Here is a 14727-nt window from a genome sequence, read left to right as displayed (position 1 = left end):
TGCAAGGTTGTTTACACATTCAGCATATTATCTAGATACACACCACTACACAAAGATACCCTTGAAAATTAAAACAAAGGGCAATTGTTATTTTTGTAGCGTTCACTAGTGAATTCCTCCACTACTGCACAAGAGAATTTGGTAAGGCAATCTCTTCAGCACTACAGCAATCTATTCCACAATTATCAGAACAACCTATCTGGGAAAGTAATAGCGTCTCGTACTCTCTGACTTTGATTTCCTTATCAGGATCGTTGCCAAGCTGCTGACGGAGGGCTTTGCTGGTTTTCAGGAGATTGCTTCGGATTGTATCCACACCAGCTGCCTGTAGATTTAAAATCAGAAAGCATGTAACGCTCCGAGGACAGACAGCAACTTTAGAAGCAATGCAATGAAATAATAGCTGAACTGTTTAATTGCAAGGGCAAAATGAAATATTTGAGCGGACAGAATGATCAGTGTCAAGGAGACATTCAGGAGCAACAGGGTTAAGACTTCTAGGGGGTTTTGTGTTAGGATATAAAATGTTAACACTGGAGCTTTACCTTCAGGCTTCCTACCAACTTCAGTTTTTTTAAGTATTTCCTAGGTTCAGTGCAGTTACACCCAGCATGTAAACTCAAATAGCAATGGACAAACAACTAGGTTCAAGGATTAAAGGTTTTTAATTGATTTATTAAGAAAAGGGCATGTACAACACAAAAATGTGTATTTGCCACTGCCGGCAAGATTTAGCACCAAACCAGATGAGACATTAAGCACAACCATGCATGTAACATGCCATCTAATTTGACCTTAGCAAACACACTGATTCTCACCAGGAAATATATCCCAACACTGGGAATGTTGCTACTGTGCTTGGGGCACAATTCCTGCAATTTATTGCTCTGGATTAGGGTGGGGAACCTTTGAACCTGCAGATGTCGGCGGATCACAGATCCCATCACCCCCAACCGCGAGCCATACTGGTTGGTGCTGATGTGAGTTGTAGTCCAGCAACAGGTTCCAAAACTCTGCTCTGGATGAATAATCTAGGACTGAGCTGAAAGGGACCTCCTTTTTGTGATGAAGTGCAAAAACAGAATCCTTGTTTTGATTATTAGAGGGGTTGGAGGGAGGAATGCAAACCGGCAAAAAAGAAAAAAAAAAAAACCAGCGAAATTTCCCCAAAGCATGTTGCCAAAAGAGGTCAATGGATGGTATGTTTTACAGCAAAAGACATCTGTGTCCCACAAAGTTGTGCTCATTGCAGGCAGACAGAGATCTGTAAAGAAAGGCCCCATTGGTGCCGCTGCCTGAATATCCAGCATTTTCTTCCATTTCCATTCCAACTCTAAAATGGCATGAAATCGCCTCCTGTTTTAAGAACCTGTTGTACATTCTTCCTACCCCCAAACACCTTCCTATATGTTTATATTTAAATGGAAAAGCAGGCATGTCTAGCTACCCTACCTCATTTGATTTCTGCAGCGCATTAACAGCTGCCACCGTCTCCTGGGCATACGCAAACAAATTCTCTCTGCTTGTCACCGCCTTCTGGTAGTTTGTAGATATAAAAGAAAGCATCTCCTCCGCAGTCGTGAAGCCTACAAAACAAATGCACACATAGGTAAACCAAAGTGGGAGGGGGGAATCAAGAACTTGCCATGAACAGTTCATGCAATCAAACACTTAAGGAATAGTGCTAAAGGATTATTTGAAACACATATCTTTAGTAGGTAAAAGAAAGGAACGGCCAGGGGTAGCCACATGGTGTCCCCCAGGTGTAGACGGGACTTCAACTTCCATTACCCCAACCACTGGGCCATGCTGGCTGGGGCTAAGGGAATTCAAGTATGACCACAGCGGGATGACACCGTGTTGACTACCCACGAGGTAGGCAACCATAAATGCTTTTTCCTTTAAAAAAAAATATTATTAAAGTTTCTGTTTTACAATTTGGAATATTCATTTATACAACCTTAAAATATAAGTGACTTCCCTTCTCTTTCCATGGTTCATTTTACACAGCATAAATCCCTGCAGATTTTATATAAACTAAACCATTCAGTATTCAATTATTACTTCCATCAAAACTTGTTTACACTGTTGAATATTTCTTATTGCTGCCAGTGTTTTCAAGTGTACACAATTTCCCCCCATATATTCAATAAACATTTTCCAATCTTTTCTAAATTCATGTTCTTCTTGTTCTCTTATTCTGTATGTTAGGTCCGCAAGCTGCACATATTCCATCAGTTTAAGCTGCCATTCTTCTTTGGTTGGCACCTCGCTCGTTTTCCATTTTGGGGCTAACAAAACATTTTTTGACATTTGGGAATTTCAGTCTGAATTATCCCCAACAAAAATGACTCTGGGTTTTTTTGGAAAGGTGCTTTTAAACATTTTTTTCCAATTCATTATAAATGATTTCCCAATACTCTTTTACCCTTTTACAGGTCCACCACACATGAAAGAGCGTTCTTTCATAAATGCTTTTTCCAGTGAGGGAGCAATAAAAAAGCAATTCTACCATTGCAGATTTCTCATACCTTGGCTCACAGATTGCACTAGGCCCCATACTGGTGCAAACAGTAGCAAGAAATACTCCACAATTCTACTACATTTAGCACAGTGCCTTCTACTCATGCTCTTATAGCTAGAATATCCTAAACATTTTCCTTCCCCCTCTACTTCCGAAGCCATTGCAAAACCCTTTGCTTCTCCTACAAAGCCTCTCTCTTGCACTCTCCAAAAAACAGGATGGGCAGAGGACTTCATCTTGTACATACCTATCTTGGTTTTCTTTGCTTCCCCCCTTTCTTCCACTTTATCATTCAATCTTCTCGGTAATAACTTTTCGGAAACATTCTCACTGACTGGCAGCTCTCCATCTGGTTGGAACTTTTGAGCCTTTACATTCAGCCTTGCAGCGTTTAGCATTTGAAGGGAGCGAGGCATGGTCTTCATTTTTTGCCTAACAGGAGTCCGAGGAACTCCGCCTGCTCAAATCAATAGACATAGGCATAACTTGGAGTTAGAGAAATCATAGTGAACCACATCCAACAGAAGAAAAGAATACCACATGCATATAAAGTAGCTTTTTAAAAAATGAAAGTAGAAGCAGGGTGTTTATTAAAGCACAAGAGAGGCAGTTATCTTGAAGAATGGAAGAGGGTAGACAAGTGACAGTGGAATGTGCATACGTCTCTTCCTGTGATCCCGCTGTTGGGATGTAGCAGAGATGCCAGAGGCTTTCTTCTGGTAAAATTCAGACAGACAGTGGGTAAGTTCCCTTTCATGCTTTGGAGCCTCCTTTTCCTCAGTAGAAGACCCTGCCTGCAGCAACCTGTGTAGGGAAAGATTGCTTCTGTTTATAAATCTTATTTTGACAGCAAAAGCAAAGATTTTCCTTTCCACTACAGTTGAAAGCTTGCAATATGTAGCATGCCTAACCAGCTCCGCTGAACTCTGCAAGTCTTCCTAGTCATCCTAGACCTGAGGCCAAACTCTTGTCCGAATAGGACATATTCATTCATCTTGAAATGTGAAGCTCTGAAAACCGTATCTTTTTTATTCAATTTTAAATTTGGTCTGTATTACTGAGTAAATATTATTTTTGCTCATTACTTCATAGTTCAATCTCTGTGACGAGGTTGGGACCACCTTCACGGAATGCTTGCTGATTCAGTCTAAACTGCTGCATTGCCATTTATTAAGCTCATGTTAGACTTTGAAAAAATTAACCGGACACCCGTACCCAGGTACCCAAGCTCCATTCTTATCAGTCAAGTGCCACTGGGGAACTTTGAAGAGCTTTTGCCAGGAAGCAAGCACAATAAAAGCCTTATGTTTCCCCCCCCCCCACTCCAACTCCCTGACATCTTGATGCCATAACCCAAGGCAAGAATGGGATGGGACCATTTCTCATAAGAACCCTCCCTTAGTCTGAAGAAGTGGTCACCAGAACCTCCCTCAGATATCTGTACCCTCACCCATCTAACCAGGCAGTAAAGGGACTGTTTACTGAGTATGTCTATTTCACCACTCAAAACTAGGCATTCATTTCAAAACCAATAAGACAAGCTATAACAACTGTAACACAGAGAATAGTCTATGTGTTTTGATCCTCACTAAGTAGCCTTCATGTTGTCCGTCGCCCAAGCTTTAATAGATGCTTAGGATTATATAATTCTAATTTTGCATTTATTTAACATGGAAATACCATGGAAATAACATGGAAATACCATGTGAAGAAGAAAAAAAAACTGATAAGGCATAGCCAATACAAATACAGTCATACGTTGGTTGACAAACGCCTTAGCAGTTGAACGTTTTGGCTCCCGAACACCGCAAACCCGGAAGTGAGTGTTCTGGTTTGTGAACGTTCTTTTGGAAGCTGAACATCCGGCAGTGCTTCCTGCAGCCAATTGGAAGCTGCACCTTGGAAGCCGAACGTTTTGGAAGTCGAACAAGACTTCTGGAATGGATTCCATTCAGCTTCCAAGGTACAACTGTATATTTTGCAAGGCTGATTATAGAATCCTCCACATCACAGATCTGCTCTTCCCGAAATTAAACTGGCTTTGAAGGCAAAGCAAAAAAGAATCACCTGAATGATTCCATCAAGTGAGAACTTGCTCCACAGAGGTTTGAGAAAGAGTACCAGCCTTCAATCACGGCAGGACTCCAGGGGTGGGTGCAGGACAGCTCCTGCTGTGCCCACTCTGGAATCAGAGTTTCTGCTGGGTCTGCAAAGACAGAATAAAAGCATCCAAGAATTATAACGGCCACAGGCTATCCCACAGTTAGGAATGAAGTTGCTGCAAATGTTATGCATGTTTATTTAGTTATTTAACTATTTATTATACCATACTTTTCTTTAAATACAATACTTCAAGGTGGTATTTTATTTCATTTACTAAGAAATTAATCCCCCACAGTTCAAAAGACCTCATTTTCCAAGTCATCTGCATACAATTCTACTTTCCAACAACATAGATGAGTCTATAGCATAGACACATCCATACATTTTGCCCACTAAACTGCTTTAAACAGGCAGGGCATCGTTGTTTTAGATCAGTGGCTTTAAAGCTATATTCCAGCGAACACTGGAGTTTCTTGGGTGCTTATCTGGGGTTTCTCAATGAGACGTTCTGATTAAAGATGCCTTTCTCCTTGTTACCAACCTTCCCCTGCAATGTGCAGCTGCAAGAGAAGGTGGGTTATGTTTCTCAATTCAAGTAGGGCACTGGTAGTGGAGAACTGAAGGGAAGCAACTCTGGTTGATTTCTGTTGGAATGATGGAACCAAGGGCCATTGGGAAACTGCATCCCCTTTCACCCAGGAAGAATATCATGGCAAGGGGAAGACCACTCTGGCCCCATCCACTGACCAGAGAAGGAGCAGCTGTAGGGGGCTTGCTCTCTCCCCACCCACACTCTCCTGGAAATCACTTAGCTCCAACTGAACAGCTGAAAGTGTGCCTTGGCTCCAACCAAAGAGAATTCACGGCTGAAAAGTTGTGTGTCTGTTATGTGTGGTTATAATCCATTGTAAACCAGTTGATTGAAAAGTAGGCTACAAATCTTCTAAATAAATAAAACAAAATAAGAGGCCTGAAGATTCCTCCGCCGATGAAACAATATGGGTGAGGTTCGCTGGAAAGTTCTAAGCAAGCAAGCATGTAAACGTACCAGAACTTGCCAGATCACCAACTTGATTTACCACGCTGCTCACGATTTCTGGAAGGCTAGACTCTTCTTTTGAAAGATTCTCTTCTAGAGCTGTGTGAAGGAAGGCTCTCTCAACTTCTGGTGCTCTCTCAGCACAGAGTAAAGAAAGAACTGCAGTGCTATTCGAGGTGGGAGAGAAAATCCCAGTACAGGGACAATAGGCCCCGGAGGGAGACACTTCAGCAACCTTTTAAAAAAGATAAGGAAGAAAAAAATATATATATATATATCATATAGCAGCTCTACCTTTGCTCAGAAAGGAAACACTATTCAGTATTCAGGGCAACCCTCTGTGTGTGTAGTGCATAGACCAGAAAACATGGACCACTTGAAAACTGCTCAGAATCTTGGTAAATCATTTAATGACTTTTCTGCCTGTTGTGGAAAGGGTAATGCACTCTGTGCTAGATGCTGTAGGCTATGTAAATGTATTTTTATAGATACACCTGAATGAAGGTACTGGACCACTAGCAGTTCACAGACCACAGTATGGTAACCCCTGGACTAGAGAATGGTGCCAAAATATCTGATTCAGCTCTATATCTGAGGTTTTGCAAGGTGCAACCCTGGCTAATATAAGATATCCCTTGGAAAAAGTGATACATGTACTACTGAACGCTCAACAAGTAGAATGAGTCATAAATGTGACAAATAAATATTGAAAACTAGTTAGCTCTTCACAGCTAAATGAGAGTTGCTATTTTGAACAGACACAATCCTTACCATGTGTAGCCCTTGTGCTTGGAGGGATGTTACAAACTGCTGAAACAATGAAGTCTCTTGGACTGACAGTCCTGACAATGTGCTTCGCAGTATCCAGCTCTGTGTGTGAAAGCTCCCAGCATGCACTGCATTCCAGCTGGTCATAGTGCATTTCAGAGTAATATTGACTGGACTTTTGAGGTGCCTCTGGCTTAGAGTTAGAGGCTCCAAGACCACACTACAGCTTTGTGCCTCTTCAACTCCTGTTTAAGGGGAAACACAAGCGTTAAGGTTTAAGAGCTTTTAAAATGGAAAAGAAATAGTTAATTAAAGCAGGAAATAAATTATTAATTAACTGAGAACTCAGCGACTATGGAAAAAATAGATTTACACTTTATTTACTAGGTTGAGAAGCACAGAACTGAGCCTTATACCTAGGAATAGCTTCTTACAAGTTTAGTTGAGACAGATGTTCGTTTAACACACCAGGCCCCTTTCAAAAATAATACTAATGCAGGTATCACATTTGCTGTCTCTCAGTCTTCTTATAAGGATGCTCTCAGCAACAAGCTACATGTTTTAGCTAAAAGATTAACAATCTCACGTTTAAGTTAAAACTCAAGACAGCAGCTTTCCAGAGTACAACTTCATTGTTACCCTAATTGTTTGCTGAAGAATTTATAAACATCTGCAATTGGGAAACGATTTAATTGGTCTGTTTGAAAGTACAGCGGTACCTCAGGTTAAGTACTTAATTCGTTCTGGAGGTCTGTTCTTAACCTGAAACTGTTCTTAACCTGAAGCATCACTTTAGCTAATGGGGCCTCCCATTGCTGCTACGCCACCGGAGCACGATTTCTGTTCTCACCCTGAAGCAAAGTTCTTAACCCAAGGTACTATTTCTGGGTTAGCAAAGTCTGTAACCTGAAGCGTATGTAACCCGAGGTACAACTGTACAACTACTTAAAAGAATAAAGCAGGGGTGGAGATCCTACAGTTCATCTCTGGCCACTTGTCATGCTGGTTGGGGCTGTTGCAAGCTGGAATCCAACAACTTCTGGAGGACCACAAGTTACCCAGCGCTGGAATAATGTATCCTTTTCACAGCACTTGAGGGAAAAGAAGTACTTGCTGGCTATAACCAGGCATTACTTTCATTACCATCATTATTGATTTTTATCGTCTTCCAAAGCAACTACTCTATTCTGAACTTAAAAATGGAAAGTGTCATGCTGGTGGTCAACAACTGGGAAACACAGACCTGTGAGCACTCCAACTGGAGAACAGCCTTTACCAAAGGTGTCATGGGCTTTGAAGACGCTCAAACTCAGGACGAAAGGGAAAAACATGCTAAGAGGAAGGCACGTTTGGCAAACCCTCACCATGATCAACACCCGCCCGGAAACCTATCTACCCACTGTGGAAGGACGTGTGGATCCAGAATTGGCCTCCACCGTCACTTATGGCCTCACTGTTAAAACCGTGTTTATGGAAGACAATCGTACTCGGCTACGAGTGATTGCCAAAACAGACTTTCATTACCATCAGATTTGAGGTACAACACTCCTTCTACATGAGGGAAGGACGCTTGCAATGAAGAAGGCGAGGTAAACAGGCAGTTCAAAGTTGAATCAAAAGGCAGGGTTGTAGTCCATGGTGTGAATGGTTGCCCGGAGGACACAGGCTCCATAGGAAAGTCAGGGGTAGCCCCTGTACATTGGTGACTCAAACACTGAATTAAAGTCTCAGATGGCAAGATGTTGCCCCCCAATAAGCGCATCAGTTCAACCAACATCCAGTAGCCAATGTGGTCTGACGTTCCAAGAAGCTGAAACAAGGCAACAGAATGGCTCATGTTAGTGATATTAGTAGGATGACCAAAGGCTAATGATACAATGTATTCTGCCTACAAGCAGAGGGAAAAGAAATATTATGGTCTGAGAGATTTCAATTATGCAATTTTTGTTATTAAATATTGCTATGAAAACAACTGTTCAGTGCTGGTTGAACGTTTGGTGGTTTGTTTTTGTTTTTAGCAAAGAACCAAGGCATATATACTAAAAGCAGGCTTCTAAAAAGTAACCTCCAGGCAATCGGGGGAAGCATCTGAAAGACCACCTGCTTCCCTACACACCCTAATGGGTCTGAGGTTCAGCAGGAGGTAACTCTGTGCATGTGTATTTGTGTATGTAGCTAAGTGCTGTCATCTCTGTTGAAGAGAACAGGTAGTCCACATGCACAGAAGTTCTATGCACATCTCATAATGTGGACTGCACACTTATACAAACATACCCTTGCAGTGTCACTATCTGTGAAAACCAGAGGAGCGTAATGGGTTGTAGAAGATAGTATTGGACCCTGACCAGTGAGATCTGGGTTCAAATAGTAATTGAGGCATAAAGCCCACAACATCACCATGGCACCACCAATCTCTCTCTCTGCCTAACCTACATTAACAAGTTTGGGGGAGGATAAAATGGCAAGCCCAGCATTTGACACCATGTGCTTCTTTGGGGAAGAGAGGGAAACAAACACAACTAGCAACATGCCACATAAGATGGCAGGGTAATCATTTGTGATGCAGCATCCATAATGATTAATTCTCTCATATTACCTTGATCCAGTCAGCAGTGTCCACCCAATACAATGAGATTTTCTGGCTAGCCATCATTTCCCGGATTCTCTTAGGGATGAACTTTTCTGTCAGATCACATGAAGCAAGCAGTTCATCAGAGAAATGAGTAGGACTTCCAGAAACAAATTGCAGCAGCTCCCTCTGGGAATGAGGGCAAGGAGAGAAGAGGAAAATAGCATTCACGAAGCCCTCAGAAGGAATATAACTCCCTGGAGGTTTGTTCAGGGTCACAGTTAACTTGCTTTTCTGGTTCCTCAACACTGGTTTGGATGGCGAAGCAATTTCAGGCCGGTCCCACTGATAGTCAAGTAACGATTCTTTCAGTATGTTCTGAGTGAGTGTGGCTCGGGGTACCGAGCCAGATGACTTTGGGTTGCAGTCCTGGTTTCCAAACTTTGCATCCAGCTCCTCCTCAAATTCTTCCCAACTGCGGGATCCAAGCTCACGGAAATTGCCCACTCGCGAAGTTCTGCCCCGGGCGCCTGAGGAGTCAAAGAACTTGAAGCCCCACCGGATTTTAGCTAGGCCAAACTTGCAGCCCAAGTAGTTCAAGATCCTCAAGGTGCCCAGGTGAAGGTGAATCTTCCGCTCAGAACTGGCAGTGTCCAACAGGAAAACCACATTGTAGGAGCAAGTCATGACGCTACAGAAAGTGCTTTTTTTTTTGTATGGTGCCTGCGGTCCGGCAGTCCAGGGCGGCGCTCACGAAAATGCAGATTACATAAACCAGCCGGCAATCTAAGGACAAACCCAGCTCAGCCTTCTTGCCTTAGCATCCCAAGGCTGCTCCTGGATACACTTCCTTAAGAAAGATTAGCCCCACTGAAGTGGCAACTGGGGGAACTTACTTCCAAGCAAGCATTCTTAGGGCCAGGCTTGTAAACAAACTGAATTTTCTATTCTGCCTGGGACGCCAAAAATACGTTTCCCTTAAGATTTAAGTCCTATTGCCCCTCCCCCACCCCCTGCATTAACAAACCTCCCCAGCGAATTCCTCTCACGCCCCTCACTGCCACCTTCTCCCCCCAACCCTCCCTAAAAGGGGGCTCTTAATAAGAGTAACAGCTTAATACTAAGGGAGCACCCGGTTAACTGCTATTTTCAAGTCTTAAAAGGGCCCCACTAGCTTCTCTAAGCCCCCTCGGGGTCAACCGCACCACAACTTCAGAATAAAAACAGGCCCCCGTTTCTTATGTCGCCGCCGCCATTATCTCCTGCGCGCATCCCTCAGTCGAACTGCTGGCGCGCTCCCCTCTTCGCTCTTCTGATTGGCTTCAAGGCGCCTCGCAGCCGCCCTCGCCATTGGCCCGGGTGGCTCCCTAGGCTCCGCTCCGCTCTCGCGAGCTCCTTCGGACTCCTGTTCCTTTTACAAAGCAGCGCTGGGCTTCTTCTGATTGGCTAACTGCTTGAGTGGCGGAAGAGCGGATTCCCTCTCCCCTTCATCTAGGAAGACGTGGAGGCTGAACTTCCGGCTAAAAAATAATCCTGCCGCTCTGGACTTCTCTCTATGGAAAATCAGTTCTTAGGCCGGAAGTGTCCAGGGGTTTTTGCCTGTGCCAGTTGCAGGAGCAAACCTCACTGAAGATCTGTATAATTTTCTATCCCTGTTATTGGCCCTCCAGATTACTGGGTCGTCGGTTTGCTTAGCTATGTTTTGCCTCTAGGCTGTTCTAGTCATTATATTTCTTTGGTTTTTCTCCCCCAGGCCAGCTTCCTGCTTCACTTTCATTGGCCAGTAGCTCCGGGACGCGAGATCCCATTGGCTGGCAATTGGGAGGCACAGATTGGACTGTGGGCGGAGTTATTTTGAATTTAAATGTTAAAGAGTTTGCATTGGAGGGGAAAGGAGGTGACTGGTGGGTGGGGAGTAATAGCAGAGTCTGTTAATAATAAGCTCTCGAAAAGGAACCCTGACCTAATAAGGACAGTGATAGTTTGTTAAACAGAACACACAATTACTGGTATTCAAAGGAGCATCTCTGTTAGCCTATAAGGCAGTAAAGCCAAGATAAAGTGCTGTAATCTTCAGAGCTGTGTGCAATGGACAAACAGGGTCTTGCACCACCTTGGCAGATTACAGTGCAATCTTGTAAAATGTTTACTCAGGAGAAAGCCCCACCGAGTTTCATTGGACTTACGTTTAGACAAGTGTGCTTAGTATTGTAATTCTGGGAGGGGTTGCATTGTAGGATAAGCTTTGATGGACTGGATGCAGTAGTTTTCTGTCTGTTTGGACCAGAGACTCGCCTATAACCTGAACCTACAACATAATAGCAAATTTTATTTTTTGGATAGTGCATATTCATCTCTTCCTGTCTTCTACAATCTTCCACTTTTTGGGTCCCTCTCCCTTCTCTTAGTAAAATAATAATAATAATAATAATAATAATAATAATAATAATAATCGTCCTGAATATGTTTTTTGTTTTGTTTTTGTTTTAAAGTTAAATGATGGTGTTTCCTATTGTGAAACCGATTTCTTGGTCCTGGTCAGTCAGTTCACTAATCTCTCATCAATTTCCAGGAATCTCGGGGGAACAGCAATGCCAGAACTGTTAAGACGGTTATGAAACCGATACAAGTTTGTCAGGCAAATAAGCCTTGAGATAATAAGCCTTACTGTTTCTTTCTCTTTTTTACCACTAGATGTCAATATAGGCTCACTTATAAGGAAATGATTGCTTGTTTGGATAGAGCTAGGTTATTTTCCACCCAAGTAAGGCTGCATGCTAATTGTAATAAATTATTTATTTGATTTATATCCCACCTTTCTTCTAAGGAGCTCAAGGTAGCTTACATACTTCTACTTCTCTTTGCCATTTTTATCCTCAACAACATCCCTGTGAAAATAAAAAAGTTCCTTCCAGTAGCACCTTAAAGACCAACTAAGTTAGTTCTTGGTATGAGCTTTTGTGTGCATGCACACTTCTTCAGATAAGTGTGCACGCACACGAAAGCTCATACCAAGAACTAACTTAGTTGGTCTTTAAGGTGCTACTGGAAGGAACCTTTTTATTTTGACTATGGCAGACCAACACGGCTACCTATCTGTAACTGGAACATCCCTGTGAGGTAGGCTAGGCTGAGGGTGAGATATTTGCCTAAGCTCACCCAGGTGAGCTTCATGGCCGAGTGGGCATTTGAACCCTGGTCACCTAGGTCCTAGTTCAACACTCCAACCACTATGCCACACTGGTGTTATAAGAATTCTAAGGTCTCAAACATAAATTAAATGTTCAGAAATGTACGACGCAAACACATACATAAGTATATAAACCACGTGTCTGAAATAGTACAGGAGAACCATCCTGAAGCCATTTTGACCTCAAATATTCCTCTGCAGTAAGGGAGGAAAATGGGGAAAGCCTTCACATTGTCTTTTGCTTGCAAATCCTGTCGTAAAGGGTGTATTTGTGTATTAATAGGGTGAGCCTGTGACCTGAATTCAGGAACTAAAGTATTTACCATCACAAAAGAATGGCTAGGCTGCCCAGGTAAAGCAATCAGTGACCATTATCAGGTATCCTGGCTGACAGGATTTCTGCTGTAGACAGCCTCCTTCTGTGATGTACCGTATTTTTCGCCCCATAAGACGCACCGGCCCATAAGACGCACCTAGATTTTAGGGGGGGAAATAAAGGAAAAAAATGTTATTTCCCCCCCAGGTGCGCTGCGCTACAGCAGGAGCTTGGGGCGTGCGGAGCTCAGCGCGCCCCAAGCTTCTGCGTGCCGGCAAGGTCTCCGCTAGCGTGGGAGAGCCGGGCGCCTCTCCCAGGGCTAGCGGACCCCTGCGCTAATCCAGAAGCTTGGGGCAAGCTGAGGTCAGCGCGCCCCAAGCTTCTGCGTGCCGGCAAGCAGTCCGCTGCCTCCCCAAGCCTCCCGCACCCGGCAGGAGGTCCCGCTGGGTGCGCGAGGCTTGGGGCGGCAGCGGACTGCTTGCGCGCACCTAGAAGCTTGGGGCGTGCTGAGCTCAGCGCGCCCCAAGCTTCTGCATGCCTGCAAGCAGTCCGCTGCCGCCCCAAGCCTCCCGCACCCGGCAGGAGGTCCCGCCGGGTGCGCGAGGCTTGGGGCGGCAGCGGACTGCTTGCGCGCACCTAGAAGCCTGGGGCGTGCTGAGCTCAGCGCGCCCCAAGCTTCTGCATGCCGGCAAGCAGTCCGCTGCCGCCCCAAGCCTCCCGCACCCGGCAGAAGGTCCCGCCGGGTGCGCGAGGCTTGGGGCGGCAGCGGACTGCTTGCGCACACCTAGAAGCCTGGGGCGTGCTGAGCTCAGCGCGCCCCAAGCTTCTGCATGCCGGCAAGCAGTCCGCTGCCGCCCCAAGCCTCCCGCACCTGGCAGGAGGTCCCGCCGGCTGCGCGAGGCTTGGGGTGGCAGCGGACTGCTTGCGCGCACCTAGAAGCTTGGGGCGTGCTGAGCTCAGCGCGCCCCAAGCTTCTAGGTGCGCGCAAGCAGTCCGCTGCCGCCCCAAGCCTCGCGCACCCAGTGGGACCTCCTGCCGGGTGCGCGAGGCTTGCAGACACTCGCCCGAAGCAGGGGGAGCCCTCCAGAGGGCTCCCCGTGCTTCGGGCGACAGGCTGCCACCCCAAGCCTCGCGCACCCGGTGGGACCTCCTGCCGGGCGCGCGAGGCTTGCAGGCATTCGCCCCATAAGACGCACCCCGATTTCCCCTTCATTTTTGGAGGGGAAAAAGTGCGTCTTATGGGGCGAAAAATACGGTATATATGATGTTTTGGGGGGTGGTCTTGAGCTACAGGGTGGGCAATTTCAAAAGTCTATATAAGGGCTTGTGCACCATTGTTCTGGATTCTTTCCTCCCTCCTTTGTGTGGGGAGTGGGGACCCTGTTGCAACAGTACTTTTTTATTGCAATAAAGATCAGGCTTACTAGCTGCTTTGCTTCTCAATATACTCTGGTTGGCCTCTGTTATTTTCTCCTGCCGATAGGGAACCCAATTAAGGACTATACGGGCCCTTGGATACCCGATAAGCGAAAAGGAGCAGTTTTTTCTTATAACACTGGCTTTCAACACTTGCGTGAGACTGACAGTCCCATTGAACTTAGTGGGACATAAGTCCAGCAACACATGAAATGGGAGTTTCATGACTGGAAATTGAACCTTTAAACCTTTTAGAGTTGCATTTTCTTAAAACAAGTCACTGGTTTATTTATTTTTTAAATCACCGCAATTACACATGTAGCGTTTAGACTTGTGGACTAAGGCTGGGAAGATCTGGCTTAAATTTTTCACTCAGCCATGGAGCTCCTGGGTGATCTTGGAGCAATCACTACCTCTTAGCCTAAAGGATTGTTGTGAGGGTAAAATGGGGTGGGGTGGGGTCAGCTATGCAGTTCTGTGCTCCTGGGATGCAAAGGCAATTTATAAGTATCTATTTTTGATGTTGATTTTTGTTAATTGTTTAGCAAATTAGAAATACTGGTACAGTTTCTTCCTTAGAGAGCCAGTGTGGTGTAGTGGATAAGAGCGGTGGACTCGTAATCTGGTGAACTGGGTTCGCTTCCCTGCTCCTTCACATGCAGCTGCTGGGTGACCTTGGGCTAGTCACACTTCTTTGAAGTCTCTCAGCCCCACTCACCTCACAGTGTTTGTTGTGGGGGAGGAAGGGAAAGGAGAATGTTAGCCACTTTGAGACTCCTTCGGGTAGTGATAAAGCGGGATA

General features: G+C 44.9%; 1 protein-coding gene across 3 annotated transcripts in view; it reads right to left on the bottom strand.

Moving 5' to 3' along the window:
- The window catches only part of TICRR (TOPBP1 interacting checkpoint and replication regulator), a 45677-nt gene that overhangs the window by 15337 nt on the left and 15613 nt on the right, over positions 1-14727 (bottom strand). For 2 of the 3 annotated variants that reach the window (XM_083475288.1, XM_083475289.1), the window contains 8 exons: positions 7959-8244; positions 6438-6679; positions 5676-5901; positions 4592-4730; positions 3186-3328; positions 2772-2981; positions 1453-1586; positions 225-325 (listed from right to left, as the gene is read on the bottom strand). In XM_083475288.1, the coding sequence (XP_083331414.1) occupies positions 225-325; positions 1453-1586; positions 2772-2981; positions 3186-3328; positions 4592-4730; positions 5676-5901; positions 6438-6679; positions 7959-8211 (1448 nt within the window). In that variant the 5' untranslated portion in view covers positions 8212-8244. Of the gene's footprint in view, positions 1-224; positions 326-1452; positions 1587-2771; positions 2982-3185; positions 3329-4591; positions 4731-5675; positions 5902-6437; positions 6680-7958; positions 8245-9030; positions 10843-14727 lie in introns of those variants that run through there. The other variant, XM_083475287.1, reaches the window with a different exon arrangement.

This window comes from Podarcis liolepis (assembly GCF_965112155.1).
Source record: "Podarcis liolepis genome assembly, chromosome: 14".
Taxonomy (NCBI): Eukaryota; Metazoa; Chordata; class Lepidosauria; order Squamata; family Lacertidae; genus Podarcis; species Podarcis liolepis.
This window is presented reverse-complemented; position numbering and strand designations above follow the sequence as displayed.